Source organism: Pelophylax lessonae (assembly GCF_965119305.1).
Source record: "Pelophylax lessonae genome assembly, chromosome: 4".
NCBI lineage: Eukaryota > Metazoa > Chordata > Amphibia > Anura > Ranidae > Pelophylax > Pelophylax lessonae.
This window is the reverse complement of record NC_138771.1, coordinates 57038251-57053677: the sequence shown is the minus strand read 5'-3', so window position 1 is coordinate 57053677 and position 15427 is coordinate 57038251. Positions and strand designations below refer to the sequence as shown.

Here is a 15427-nt window from a genome sequence, read left to right as displayed (position 1 = left end):
GACCATGGCAGCCAACTTGGGTCAGGCTATTTAAGATACATGCCCCCAGGCTTGGCATGCATTTTGTGAGTGGCTAGAGTAGGGACAGGCCACCCGTCAATCTGGGACAGTGCCTAGCATAAGGGAGAGGTTCAAGAGGAATGGGGAAAGTTCAGGGACAAGCCATCTTTCCTGGAAAGCCTTCCCATTTGGGTATGAACTGGCCAGACTGCATTCTGCTCCTCGAGACAGACACTTTTGGCACCAGTGAGACTTTCCACTTCTGACACATCGCTTTTATATCCTGTGAGTGTTCCTGGTTGGGTTGCTTTCCCGACGGGCTTGTTGTATATTGCCGAACTTCAGTTAAAATATATTTTAGTTTCTTTGCACCTGCACTCTAAATGTTTTCTGCCCCCTGCACCATACAGCACCTACTCACATGTATAGGGCCTGTAAGGACAGATCCCTTGCTGAATTGGAGCTGAATGTCCCAATATTTTTTTTCCTGCCATAGCTTAACAGAGCCATGTTCGGGCTATAGGCAGGCAGATGTAAATAGTAATGTATTAATTTACAGCCTTTTTCTTTGATCCTTCATGTTTAGGTCCAAAAAAAAAAAATTAAAAAGGACACAGACCTTGCTGGACCTAGAGAGACTAGGAAGTAATTGAATGTTAAACAGTTGCACGTCTGTCTACATCTGCCTGCATAGACTAACATGCTTCCTGTTTCAATCCGCCAGAAAAGCTGACAGGTGGATCTGATCGTAATGCCTGTGTAAAAGGGCCCTAATTATATTAACACTATTCTTTCTGTTGCTCTCAGCGTGGGATATTTATCAAGTTATTTAGCAACACAGTTGTCCTTTCTTTTAGCAAAGTCTTTGTGAAAGTATTTTTGTGTATTCGTGACCTTTGCACCTGTAATCCCTTGCAGCCAACTGTGACAGAGTTGCAAAGTCTGGGACAGATTTATCACTGTAGATGGGACAGTTTTTAACTCTAATCAAATGCACAATTAAGAAATGGTCAGGGTCAGGTTTCATTCTGTCATAGTGCCACTTTAAAACTAAGCTGTGAACTTGTAAATCTGGTGCTAAATCTGTCTCATTGCTCCTGTTTAGCATTTTCCTCGCCATGAGACAACATTGATAAATGTCCCCCAATGTATCTTTCTCTCTACTGATTTTATTCATATAATAGAGATCTAAACTTAGGAGGGTCTACACTGTTGGGTAATGTTATCACATTACTTACAGTAGCATCTGCAACTGCCAAGACATCCAATGGAATGGGAGTGCTGTCTCCTTGGCAATCATGAGAATCGAAATACCAGAGAGGGGATGACAACCTTTAGCACAGAACATTCCACACAAATATTAAAACATAACTGACCTGGCTAAATTAAAGGCATCATCGATGATCTGAGCACGGTTGATAAGAGGTATTGCCTGCAAAGTAAAAATTGGATAAAGTACTTCTCCTTCCTTGTACTGTACATGCTCAAAAAAATGTACATATGCATATTTATTTTCTCTGCTTAGAGACAGCTGTAATTGTACCAGTAATGGTGCCAAATAGCAATGCATGGAATCAAACTGGTATTACAGTTTAACTATGTACTCGTCCATGTATGGAGGACAGCAATCACAAAAGATCGGCAACATCTGCAGAGATATTGATATCTCAGCTGAAGAAGGAAACCTCTAATGGTGCAAATTGAAGATACAGCAACTTTTTGATATAGTACCTGTAGGTGCAGTGGAATAGTGCACTGAAATCTACTTAATTTAAAGACATTCACATGCTTTTGAAATCATCTGTTTTCATCTGTAATGGCGATATTAACTTATTACATGGAAACAGCAAAGCCCAAAAAACATAATAAAAATAATATCAGTAATAGTTAGAATAATAAGAACACAATTAAGCTCTATTTCTGTTACAGAAAATATGGATACTACCAATTTTACCTACATATAAAGCTGTTCCGGGGAATTTCACATTTACCATGACCCTTACAAGACAGAAGCTGGAGCAGGAACATTTGTTCAGGAAGGTAAGAACAGTCTTTATTATATTAGTAAATTAAAGTGGATGTAAATACTTACATACATCCAGTGAAGTGAACAGCCTCAGTTGGTACACAGAGATGAAACAAATCTCCCTACATACGTTTTATTTGTATATCTGCTGTCTTCAGCTTTCTACACTGTTTAGAAAATGAACATCAAATTTTAATTTTTTTTCCCTGTTTCAGCATAGGATGTGGAATCTTGGCATACACGGTGTGACAGCTGATTGGAGGAAAGGCACCCCCCCCTCCTTCCTCCACATAGGCAGAGGAAGGAAGAAACATGCAGAGCTGTGCTGTGAATAGACCAGCTCTCTGCTAATCTATCTCTATGCACCCACCCTGACACAAATTTCCATCTGCTTTTATCTCCTGTGTCAGAGAACTTGTCATAAGTTATCATGCTGATAACAGAGGAACTGAGCAGCAGAAAGACACGGAAATTAGGGCTTTGGAGAGAGATAAGTAAACACTGCAGATATATATACCCAGGTCAAACTTCATGAATGGGGTTTACATCCACTTTAACCATATTGAGCAATTAATTTTAGCTACCACAACAGGGCTACCATCTGTGACAACATTGAGTTCTGATGACACTGAACTCTGCAGAGAGAATGAAGAGGACATATTGCACACAGAGCTACCCCCAAAATGTGCATGTTGGTAACAGAATGGTTATATTTAAATTTAATGTCTGGGCTATACAGCCAGAAGGGTACACACTAACAAAGGAAAACAATCCAGTATTGGTGCAAAATAGATTACTTAGATTGAAATCTGTTGGGTCGTGAAACTTTTAAAATAATCCTCAAATATTTTTTAATTAGTCTCTGTCATCAAATCACTATGTTGAAAGTAGTGTAGTAGAGCAGTATACACACCCTGATCTTGGGGCTTCCATTTTTGGATGTGTCCTCTGCACCTGCCTTCACAGAAAAAAGCCGCGGCTGACAACTCAGCGTGGGATCGGGTCAGATCGGCTTAAAAAAAGGTATGTATGCTGATTTCTTCTTTATAGGGCTAGATAGGTTAGTGTTAGATCGTGTATGTCTATAGATGCAGGGATTTTAGTTTTAGGGTGGACTTACACTTTAAGCCGAATCTCTGAGTGCTGTAGTCAGAAATTAATAAATCTTTACCCCTGTGAGGAGTACCACATTTAAAATATCTCTGCCTGGCTGTGGCAGTGTATATCATAGACATTTCTTAAAGGTCAGAATTGTAACAGCTGATGCTGTGAGTGGTGAGTTAAAACATGTGTTGGTGGCTACCATTTGCTTGTGTAAATAGTTAATTAGCCCCAATGATAGTCACTCTCAGTCTGCTGGTGCTAAGATTCTTGTCCTGTGAGTTGGAAAATGGCTGTGCAGGATTAGGCTGGGAGCGTAATACATCACACCATCTACTTACTGATACGTCATTGTTCAGCTGATGGAGAAGTCTGTCCCAATTTCCGTCATCATAGTTAACCCTGTAGTATCCAGTGACATCAAGGTTAACCAGAATCCAGTCATTTCCAGATACCTTAAATACATCATTTCTGTCTGGAATGCAGAAGAAATGCAAATTAAAGTTTTTTTCTATTGTCATGTAAAGTAAATCAGCATTATGACTGCACTGATATACAATTTCTGAGGACTGACATTACACTGCTTAAAGGCTAATTCATGCCCGATGCAATGTCATACATTTTAATGTGGTTCCCATCGCTGGCAATAGACATAGAAGCCCTGTGATACCAATGCTTTGCATTGAGGGGCATTATGCATTTGTGGTATGTTGACCTGCATTTTGACATAGCTGTAATGGTACTTGCCACATAAACTAAGAAATAAACTATATTACATACCAAAACGCTGTTGAAGCCACAAGTTTTCTCTTTGTCCACCACTTTTACAATATGAAATGGGTACCTTCCAGGTGTAGCTGAAAATGAAAAGAAACATCAACCCAGTTAAATATTTGGTAAACTACAACTAGTTTTATATAGAAAGATTCAAATTCTTACCCATCAGATTAGTGACTTCCTGTCTACATTACCCACCAATGATTACTCAGTTCTAGGTGGGTGAGAATAATATTTAACTATCTGCTGGATTTTCCCTGCTATCTGGAACCTAAAAGGGAGTAGCCACCACCCTTGTTTGGCCATGACAGACTGAGAATCAGATTTTTAGCTGGTCCTATATTCCTGATACCAAGAGGCTGATTTACTAAAACTGGAGAGTGCGAAATCTGGTGCAGCTGTGCATGGTAGCCAATCAGATTCTAACCTCAACTTGTTCAATTAAAGTGGTTGTAATGTCAGAAGGTTTTTTAACTTAATGCATTCTATGCATTAAATATAAAAAGCCTTCTGTGTGCAGCAGCCCATAGAAGCCCCCCTTATACTTACTGGAGCACCATTTAGATCCAGTGATGTTGCAGCAGTGTCTCGGCTGCCTGGGACTCTCCTCCTCATTGACTGAGACGGCAGCGTGGCGCCATTGGCTCCCGCTGTTGTCATTCAAAGTCAGTGAGCCAATGAGGGGAGAGAGGGGGCAGGCCAGGCCGAAGCTCCATGTCTGAATGGACACACGGAGCTGTGGCTCGGCTCTGGTGCCCCCATAGCAAGCTGCTTACTGTGGTGCCACTTAACAGGAGGGAGGGTCTAGGAGCAGCAATGAGGGACCCGAGAAGAGGAGGATCCAGGCTGTTCTGTGCAAAAACACTTCACACAGCAGGTAAGTAAAAAATGTTTGTTAATTTTAACAAAAGAAAAAAAACCTGAGACTTTAGTATCACTTTAAGCTTTGACAATAAAACCTGGAAGCTGATTGGTTCCTATGCAGAGCTACACCAGATTTTTTACTCGCATGTTTTAGTAAATCAACCTCCAATTGTCCTTTATTAGATACTCCAATATATAGTGAATGCTGGGTGAGTACACCAAGACTTCTGAACATTAACCACTTACTGCATATCAATGTAGCGGTACGTCGGCTAAATTTGCAGGGTTATACCGGGATGATGTCTCTAGCTAGAGACACCATCCCGGTACCGTGGTTTGAAGCCGACGGTCGGCTTTCCGTCGGTAACGACCGATGCGGCTCGGGAGCCGCTCGATCGTTACCCGGGTGAGCCGGAGGGGACGTCCCCCCCCTTCCGCCGCCTTCCGTGGCTTTGCTCGGGGCTCCCGTCCCACCGGCTGGATGGAGTCCCGATGAATGCCGGAAACGGCATCGATCGGGTCTCCGATGACGTAACCCGGAGGCGGCTTCCATGACGTCACTTCCGGGTTACTGTGCTGCAAAAGGGGGCAGATTTGAAAAACGGCTGTATGCAAAAATGACGTTTTCAGCGTTTTGCATACAGGGAAGTGTAGTGGAGGGGTCTAGGGTCTTTTAGACCCTCGATCCCTCCATAAAGTGTACCTGTCACTACATATTGGTGTCACAAGGGATGTTTACATTGCTTGTGACAGCAATAAAAGTGATCAGATTTTTTTTTTTTAAAAACCTGTAATAAAGTTAAAAAAAAAGAAAAAATAAATAGGAAAAAAAAAAATTTAGCCGCCCCTGTCACCGTTAGCTCGCGCACAAAAAAAAACGTATACTCAAGTCGAGCCAGGAAATGAAATCGCTGTTCAAACCACACATGTGAGGTATCGCTGCGATCGCCAGAGTGTGGGCAATAATTAAAAAAAAAGAGCTACACTCTAACTCTAAACTGGTAACCGTTAAATAAATTTAAAGCGTCGCAGATTGAGATCTCTATTGACCGTAGTTTGGCGCCATCCCACAGGGGGGGCGCAATTTTAAACCGTAACATGTTGGGTATCTATTTACTCGGCGTGACATCATCTTTCACAATATATTAAAAAAATTGGCTAACTTTACTGTTTAGTATTTTTTAAATGCAGTGAAATGTGATTTTTCAAATTTTTTCCAAAAAAATGGCATTTTAAAGACCGCTGCGCAAATACCGCGTGACAAAAAATTTTGCAATGACCGACATTTTATTCTCCAGAGTCTTTGCTAAAAAAATATATATAATGTTTGGGGGTTCTAAGTAGTTTTCTAGGAAAAAATACTGGTTTTAACTTGTAAACAAAAAGTGTCCGAAATAGGGCTGGGACTTAAGTGGTTAAACATTTTCCTTATGATATATGTACACTATACTTACCCTCACTTTTCTAGCCAAACAATATTTTTAGTTGCATCTGCAGCTTTAAATATATTTTCATACACTGAAGTAGATGCCTTGGGTTAAAGTTTTTTTTACACATTTTACACATTTCTCAGCTCAAGAAAGCAGGGGGCGGGGATCTGACATCACACACTGCACAGCCAGAGAAGAAAGCTCTGTTTAATTTGAGAGCTGATTGGAGGGAAGGGACATACCCCCTGTACACAGCACAAAGGGGACCATGCACAACTGAGACTATCAATCACAGGCTGTGTGCTGGAGCTCCCATCCTCAATCCCCCCTCCGTCTTTTGGAGTCAGGAAAACTTTTCAGCAGTGAGTCATGCAGATAGCAGAGAGAAATGACACTGAATGCTTTGGATTGAGGCAGAGACACACTATGGAAGGATATGCTTTGTTTATTTTTCATATCAGATATTTAAAACCACTTTAGGTTCACTTGCAGGATACTGCATTTCTGGCAAGATCAATATGTGTTTTCTGTACATGCTGAAAATTTTCTTAGTCTGAAAAAGAAAATGAATGCAGCCACCACTTGTTATGACTGGTAAACTGCTATATAATACATTTTTGTTTTTGGGTTTAGTTATCTATAAACAAAAAGCAAAGCATTAAAGAAAAGCAGCACTGAGAAAGTGTGAGGCTGACAAATCGAATTAATAAATGTGCAAAGAAAATTGTAACTGGCAATGGGCAAAATGGGGGCAATGAACATGAATGAGGGTGGGTTTGTGGCAATTCAGTAATGTGCCAGTAATGTGCCGCTGCACACTCCTCTGCCTTTCGATCACGCTATGCTATTTTATCAATAAAAATAAGAAGCGGAGCTAAATCCTAATAGTGCAATCATGAATAATCATATGGTAAATAATGTAGCATGAAAACAACTAAACATGCAGTGAATAAATTATGAGCAAAATATATCATTGAAAAAATCCATTATATGAAAGTGATATAAGGATATAGATGCAAAATCCAGTGTTAGGTGAACATAAAAAAGTCCTTTCAATGAAAAAGTCCTTTTCAATATTAAACAAAAGTGTCCATAAAGGGCAAAAAAGTGTATAAGTAACATTGATTGATGAAATCCACCACCAAGCACCAACACTTAGCATACACTTCTTACCAGATAGCATAAACCATAAATTATAATGGTCATAAAAGTACAAAATAACCAGGCATCCGAGATAGGTGGTGCCTGCTCAGCAGCAGCTCCAAATGGATTGGGAATAAAAAAAAATGAACAAGCATAGTAAAGCCTGCTAACATTTAAGTCCTCTTATTTAAAATATATAAAAAGTACCTTTGGTGAGTTGTAAACAGGCACAAATGAGTAAAAAACCATCAGACTGTCAGCTCTTGAGAAAGGAACACCGTGAGTGACAGCTAAGCAAGCGTGATGTCTTCAGTAACAGCCAATTCTGACGCTTTTCATCATCGATGACATCTTTCCAGGGGTAAGCTGAATGTCAGATATGTATAGATAGGTATAGATAGGTATCTGACGTTCGGCCCGCCCCTGGGAAGACATCACCGATGATAAAACACGTAGGGATTGGCTGTTACTGAAGACATCATGCTTGCTTAGCCGTCATTCATGGTGTTTCTTTTTCAAGAGCTGACAGTCTGATGGTTTTTTACTCGCTTGTGCCTGTTTACAACTCATCGAAGTTACTTTTTATATATTTTAAATAAAAGGACTCAAATGTTAGCAGGCTTCACTATACTTGGTAATTTTTTTTTTTTTTATTCCCGATCCATTTGGCGCTGCTGCTGAGCAGCCACCCCCTATCTGGGATGCCGGGTTATTTTGTATTTTTTTGACCATTATAATTTATGGTCTATGCTATATGGTAAGAAGTGTAGGCTAAGTGTTGGTGCTTTGTGGTGGATTTCATCAATCAATGTTACTTATACACTTTTTTGCACTTTATAGACACTTTTGTTTAATATTGAAAAGGACTTTTTCATTGAAAGGGCTCTTTTATGTTCACCTAACACTGGATTTTGCATCTTTTTCATTATATCACTTTCATATAGTACATTTTTTTCAATTATATATTTTGCTTATAATTTATTCACTGCATGTTTAGTTGTTTTCATGCCACATTATTTACCATATGATTATTCATGATTGCACTATTAGGATTTAGCACTGCTTCCTATTTCTTTTAATCATTTACAGCTGGTATCATAGTTGGTTAAGTGGCTGCCTACCTTTTCATTCTTATTGCTTGACCTAGCGCGGATTTTTTTCCTGTTTTATACTATGCTATTTTATGTTTAATCTTTGTTTATTATTGTTTTTGCAAACCAGAAGTACATTCATAGCGAAAACAAGAAGAGAAAAGACCGGGCGCCGATCTAAGTGTAGCAATAAAAACTTTTAATAGCAATAGCAAGAGTACTACTCACAGGAGTATGTTAAAAACAGGCATCTCAATAGTGGGTGTGCAGAGTTCGTCCGGGGGGTCCTCCAAAAGTCCTGTTGGAACTGGTGCTGCGAGGGATATGAAGCGGCTTCCTGGTGCGGGACGCGCTGATCTCTCTGTGTTGATCCGGCAGCGTGGGTCCGTAGGATGGAGGGCCGTGGTGTCACTTCCTGGTCGACTCTGCGTGCTTGAACGGCGACGCGTTTGCGGAGCATGCGCTCCTTCTTCAGGCCGTCAGGACGGCCTGAAGAAGGAGCGCATGCTCCGCAAACGCGTCGCCGTTCAAGCACGCAGAGTCGACCAGGAAGTGACACCACGGCCCTCCATCCTACGGACCCACGCTGCCGGATCAACACAGAGAGATCAGCGCGTCCCGCACCAGGAAGCCGCTTCATATCCCTCGCAGCACCAGTTCCAACAGGACTTTTGGAGGACCCCCCGGACGAACTCTGCACACCCACTATTGAGATGCCTGTTTTTAACATACTCCTGTGAGTAGTACTCTTGCTATTGCTATTAAAAGTTTTTATTGCTACACTTAGATCGGCGCCCGGTCTTTTCTCTTCTTGTTTTGGCTCACACAGGGTTACTTCACCCTTTACTGGAGGCGGCCATCGAAGTGTTCAGCAAGCCACACCGGACTTTGTACACTGAAGCCCACCTTGCCATACCTAGCTATATGCATAGAAACTGTTTACAGTTCTGATCATCTGATTGCGCCAATCTCTCCTCTCCTCCTTACATTCATAGCGAAGCATATCCATTACAGAGTAATGCCAAAGAAAACCAAAGACAGGTATTGTCTAAGCAAGATATAAGAAGTGTGCCCCCAAATAAACTGGAGGAACAAGAACAAATAACATCATAACGGAATCACATACACCATCATTCCCAGTGTGCACAGGTATGAAGTTAGGTATTCAAGAGCCTGATATGGGACCCTGGCATATAGAGGGAAGGACAAACGCCTGTACTGCTGTAATGCATGGCCCACCAATAACAAGCCTGTCATCGCCCCCTGGATACACAGGGTCTAGAATATCAACCTGAAGTATAATGGTGAGGGAAAGAAGAACCTGGCACTCAACCTGAGGGAGAGAAGAAGTTAGAAAGGGGGAAAAAAAGAACCAGAATAAAGAAAATGCTCCATATAAGCAGCTTAAGCTCCAATGGACTATATCAGAAAAGAGTGTACATCAAACAACATACACTATATTGTCAAAAGCATTGGGACATCTCCCTTTATATGCACATGAACTTTAATGGCATCCCAATCTTAGTCCATAGGGTTCAGTATTGAGTTGGCCCACCCTTTGCAGCTATAACAGCTTCAACTCTTCTGGGAAAGCTGTCCACAAGGTTTAGGAGTGTGTCTATGGGAATGTTTCACTATTCTTCCAGAAGTGCATTTGTGAGGTCAGACACTGATGTTGAATGAGAAGGCCTGGCTCGCAGTCTCCTCTCTAATTGATTCCAAAGATGTTAGGTCAGGAATCTGTGCAGGCCAGTCAAGTTCCTTCACCCCAAACTCGCTCATCCATGTCTTTATAGACCTTGCTTTGTGCACTGGTGAGCAATCATGTTGGAAATGGAAGGGGCCATCCCCAAACTGTTCCCACAAAGTTGGGAGCATGAAATTGTCAAAAATGTCTTGGTATGCTGATGCCTTAGGAGTTCCCTTCACTGTAACTAAGGGGCCAAGTCCAACCCCTGAAAAATAGCCCCACATCATAATCCCCCCTCCACCAAATGATTTGAACCAGTGCTCAAATTTTATAATTGCGTTCTTGTGCTCTAGTTGATATAGAGGCTTTAGGTGTAAATGTAAGTATCTTGTCCCAGTCTAATTTGTCCTCTGTAAGCATTAAATTTATCCTGCCACTTGAGGAAAAACGGGATCAGAAGGATATGACCTACGCTATGTTAGAGGGCAGGGCAGACTGGGAGCTTGAGATGCTCTTATTATATTTCAGCTAACTAAACATTGAAGTGCACATGGGCTGTTACATGACCAGAGGCCCAGGGAAGAAGCAGGCATAGTGGTCACCGGTCAATATGGAAATAAAGCAGACTGAGCCCTGAGTTCTGTAGAAATCAAGTTAAGATTTATCAGTAGATCAATACTTCTATCATTCTACCAGATGCCATGTTTCAATTAATCTGACGTTTAATGCCAAGATTAAGACTAATTACTAATTATATGTAGCACTCTCTAGTGTGTGCTTCCATGGCTTTAGGGCTAAGCCTGCGCCATGGAATCTGGGTCAGGGTTAATTAAAAATGAGGGCTGGATGACTCCTGGTGGGCTGATGAAGAGTCAGTGGGGTGGACTGATGTTGAGAGGCAGCCAGGAGGGCAGGTAAAAGGGGCAGCTGCAGCCAGGTGGGTTGGCAGTGCCAGAAGAGGTGGTGCTGGGATTAGTGGCCACAAAGAAGTTACATGGTGTTTCACTATATCTGAGCTACACTTAAAGGGGCTGCGAGTTCCTGCCTGTAATGGACTGTTGCTAAATCTGGCTGGGAGCCTGTCAGATCATCTCAAGAGTGATTCACCTGGAGCAAGCAAGTGTTGTGCTGGAGGAAAGAGGAGTAGAGACTGTATATAGATGTATATAGTAAGTTGTCCCTAAAGTTGTTGAGGTCAAGTGGGCATCACATAACCTCCCTTCTCTATCCAAGTTATTAACCCTATAATAAATAACAAGAACAAAGCCACGGACTGTTTTCTAAATCTGGGTGCTTGTGAAGCTTTGGTGTGCCTGGCTGTCCAGGAGTGGGGGATCCCTTTCATCTGCAACTCCTATGGGGGTAGTGCTACATATAGAAGAAAAGATTCTTACTTGATATGTTTGATTACAGTGGAATCACAGAAAAATAGGTATTTGAGCCCCACTTGACTGCCATTCACACCCCTGGCCCAACTGAAAGCGGAGAAATATAGATTTTTTTTGGGACAGATTTTCTCAGTTACTGTTTTTCCTCTCGAGAGTGTCTGGGCAGTCTGCAGAGTGCATAAACATACTTGTTTGGCCAATGTGACTGTATATGTTCCTGCAACAATTTTTCAAGATGGATTGTTCAGTGTTACTTTAAATACTTGAAATAAGAATAGCCTATTGCTGGTTGATCTAGACTCTACCAATGCAACCCTTCTCCTTCTCTCTGCAACCATTTTTCTGAGCCCCTTCCTTCACCCTTCTTCACCTCTCTATCTCTTTACATTGCTCTCCACTTCTCTATGCCCTTATGGTTCAGCTTTAAATCCCCCACCTGTACTCACTTAACTTTATGTCACAAGTCTTTCAATAGTACCACTGGAGACCAGGAACACCCCACTGCTCTTGCCTGTAGCTTGTAAGAAGTTAAATCTTGAGCTGAAGATCAGGTATAGTTAACATTATTAGACAAAACTTTTCAGGAACATTCCCTCATGGGTCACTGTGATTCACTTGCTGATGTATGCATTGTGGTGTACTTAACTCTCTGCAATAGTATCTGACTTTTTCTTTTGCTCAACAAATCCCATGTTCCGTCAAGGAAGGTAACTCTCTTCGCTGGTCAACCAGTGTCTTTTTCCATCATTGGAGGAACATCTTCTCCAATCACAGAATAGTTACACACTATGGTGGGAGCAAAGTAGGTACAAAATTGTAATCCCTGTTGTAGGCCGGGCGCACTGGGGCCATGCTTTAAAGAGTAGGTGCTGTAAGCACAGGGAGAGGCAAAACGACTTTTACTACATTATTCTGTGACTATGCGGCATGTTTAACCACCATACAGTGGAGTGAACTGGAAATCTGTGTATGGGCGAGCATCTGTCTTTTGGATGCCTTGGCATATATGGTTGCCCAAACTGCCATAGTAATAAAAAAAAAAAATCTGCCACTTGTTAGAGGTTCCCCTATGTGTCCTAAGTGTGTATCTGTATGGTGCTGTATATGTGTACCTGCTTACGCGTACATAATGTGTGTATATCTAATTATCTAATTTGTAACTAATTTTATCAAATTTTTAGCTAATGTGCTTATATCTAATTTTTAACTAATTACATTGTATTTATCTTCATTGATATTTGTTACTAATTACAATAGCAACTTGATAAAAGTATAGAAAAAGGGATTTTAAAGGTGCCAAAATTATAACAACAGAAAATACGATCAAATATCCAAATTTTATTACACAATAAACATTGTTAAAAACCACAATTACGCAGTTTTAAAAAAAACATGGCTTGGAAAATGCGTACAGTACTTCAACTCAACATGTTTCTCCAATCACTGGCTTTCTCAGGAGATTTCAAAGCACTGCATAGAACAAAAGAGGGGGAAACAGAACACTATTAAGGTCCCATAAAATGCTACAGATCTCGGTGTTGACAATATAAGATGACTAGTATTCCTACCCAAAAATCTAGACTTATCTTATGTGGTCAACATGAAACCTGTAGCATTTTATGGGACCTTAATAGTGTCCTTTCTGTTTTCCCTTCTTTTGTAGTACTCCTTTTATATATATGAGAGCTGTGTTTTATCTTTTGTGAAAACTCACATTTCATGCATTCATAGGCAAGGTCCCAATTTCCGAATGGAGTGGCAGGGCTTGCTAATTAAGATTTATTGGATCTCCTATGCGTTTTTTTACTTATCTTGAACAGATTGGTGGGTATAATGACATGTGTGTTTACCAATATGGCAGGAATTGGGTCCCCTTTGGTTATTAATGTTAGGTTTATATTTTCTATATTACTTAACATTTTTAGGTTGATGTATGTGTGGGCAGCATCCCTCCTATGGTTCACTGATTTCCCCCTGGGCGATCCTATTGGTGCATTCTTGCCCTTTTTTTTTTTTTGTGATTATCCATCAATGATCCTGACCACTCCTGGTAAGAAATCCTCCAAATGCTCTAATATTGTTCTTATTCTATTTTTTATACAATGAAATTCATTTGCCAAACCTTGCATTATTGTATATGTTTTGTTTGTTTATATTGTTGTTTTTTGTCCTTAGTGGCATTCTACGCAGAGCATTTTATGGGAGCTTAATAGTGTTGTTTCTGTTTCCCCCTATTTTGTTCTATGCAGTGCTTTAAAATCTCCCAAGGAAGCCAGTGATTGGTGAAACATGTTGAGTTGAAGTACTGTACTCATTTTCCAAGCCACATGGATTTTCTGTGATGCCTTATAAAATCTGCGTAATTGTGGTTTTTAACAATGTCTATTTTGTAATATCATTTGGATATTTATTAATATTTTCTATTGTTAATACTTTGACACCTTCAAAATCCCCTTTTCTTTACTTTCAAATTGTCAATTATTGATGGGACTGGTGCTTTGGATCTCCAGGTACTGGGCAGCTCTTTATTTTATTACAATAGCAACAGTATATATGGTTCCCATAATACTGGGCATTTTTTTCTCAGAGAATAGGTGCAGGTACTCCCTGTTTCCGAATTACACCTTGTCTCCACCCCTACCCACCTCCGAGCACCGTCCTTTGGTTCCACTCTTTACCTAGAGAATACAGAAAAGTATAATTTCTTGGAATTTACTAATGAAAGGCAGTAAAATAGGTCCCCTGTGCCAGCAACAATATATCCCTCACAGCAACAATAGACCCCCCCCCCATCAATTATAAATCTCACCATGCAAAAATAAATCCTCCAAGCAGCAATAGATCCCTCCACAAAAATACCCTCAACAACAATAGATCCACCCCAGCAACAATAGATATCCCAGTAGATCGCTCTCATCAACAATTGACCCCCAGAAACAATAGATCCCCCGACCAGCAGCAATATATCCCCCTAGTGACAATAGAGTCCCCAGCAGCCAACATCAATAGACCCCCCCAGCACATCCCAGTACCCTTGGCGTATACATTCAGTGCTGGAGGTGCCGGAACTGCGTTCCCCTGTGTTCCCCTACGTTCCTCCTGAAAAAAAAACCTTGCCATAAGATAATGTTATTGCTCTCTGACTGGCCTTTTTGAGACATTTATTCAGTTCTGAGGCTTAAAGGGACCTATATCAATGTTTCTCATCTCCATTCCTCAAGTATCCCCAGCATGTTTTCAGGTTATCTTCCACATATGATTTCATCCAAGATCTAATTCAAAATAATTGTCACAGCTGTTACATTTGAGAGACATCTTGAAAATTTGAACTGTTGGTGGTACTTACGGTAGAATTATAGAACTACAGTGTGTAGACACCAGTGGAATTCCAATGTTAAATTAATATCACTGGCTAGGAAAAGGTTAAACAAAGGGGCACCTAGTTCACATATGTGCCATTGGTGATTACTTGGTAATGACAGCATGGATTCCGTGGTAAATATGTTTCCTGTTGTGTCCCAGTTTACTCTACAGCACTTATGTTTAGCTCTGTGTGACAGATTTGATTTTAGCATAATACATTCTTCAAATTTTTTTGGTTTTCTTCCTCTAAACATTTCTGCAATTCATTATTTTAAAATATAATTACTCATGCATTAGTCTAATATGTTATTAACACAGCTTACTTAAACGGTGACTGACGAGTGACGACTGATTCTGGATCTAGAAGGAAATGCTTCTGGTCTAAAGAACCTGACGCTGTGTCTACTGTTACCACCGGGAAACCCATCTGCAAAACCCAGGTGTCCATGATGTTTCTAACAGAATCGGGAAGTGTTATGTTGTTTTGTTTAGCTACAGCCTAAAAATGAATAAAATAAGGCTCTGTTATTGATACTGTACAATATAATAAGATG

At 40.6% G+C, this 15427-nt stretch overlaps 1 protein-coding gene across 1 annotated transcript in view; it reads right to left on the bottom strand.

The window, feature by feature from the left end:
• ANPEP (alanyl aminopeptidase, membrane) overlaps positions 1-15427 on the bottom strand; it is a 147391-nt gene that overhangs the window by 37490 nt on the left and 94474 nt on the right. Inside the window, exons 11-14 of the mRNA XM_082253221.1 lie at positions 15197-15372; positions 3908-3984; positions 3469-3602; positions 1377-1432 (exon numbers count right to left, since the gene is read on the bottom strand). Of these exons, the coding sequence (XP_082109347.1) occupies positions 1377-1432; positions 3469-3602; positions 3908-3984; positions 15197-15372 (443 nt within the window). The remainder of the gene's footprint in view (positions 1-1376; positions 1433-3468; positions 3603-3907; positions 3985-15196; positions 15373-15427) is intronic.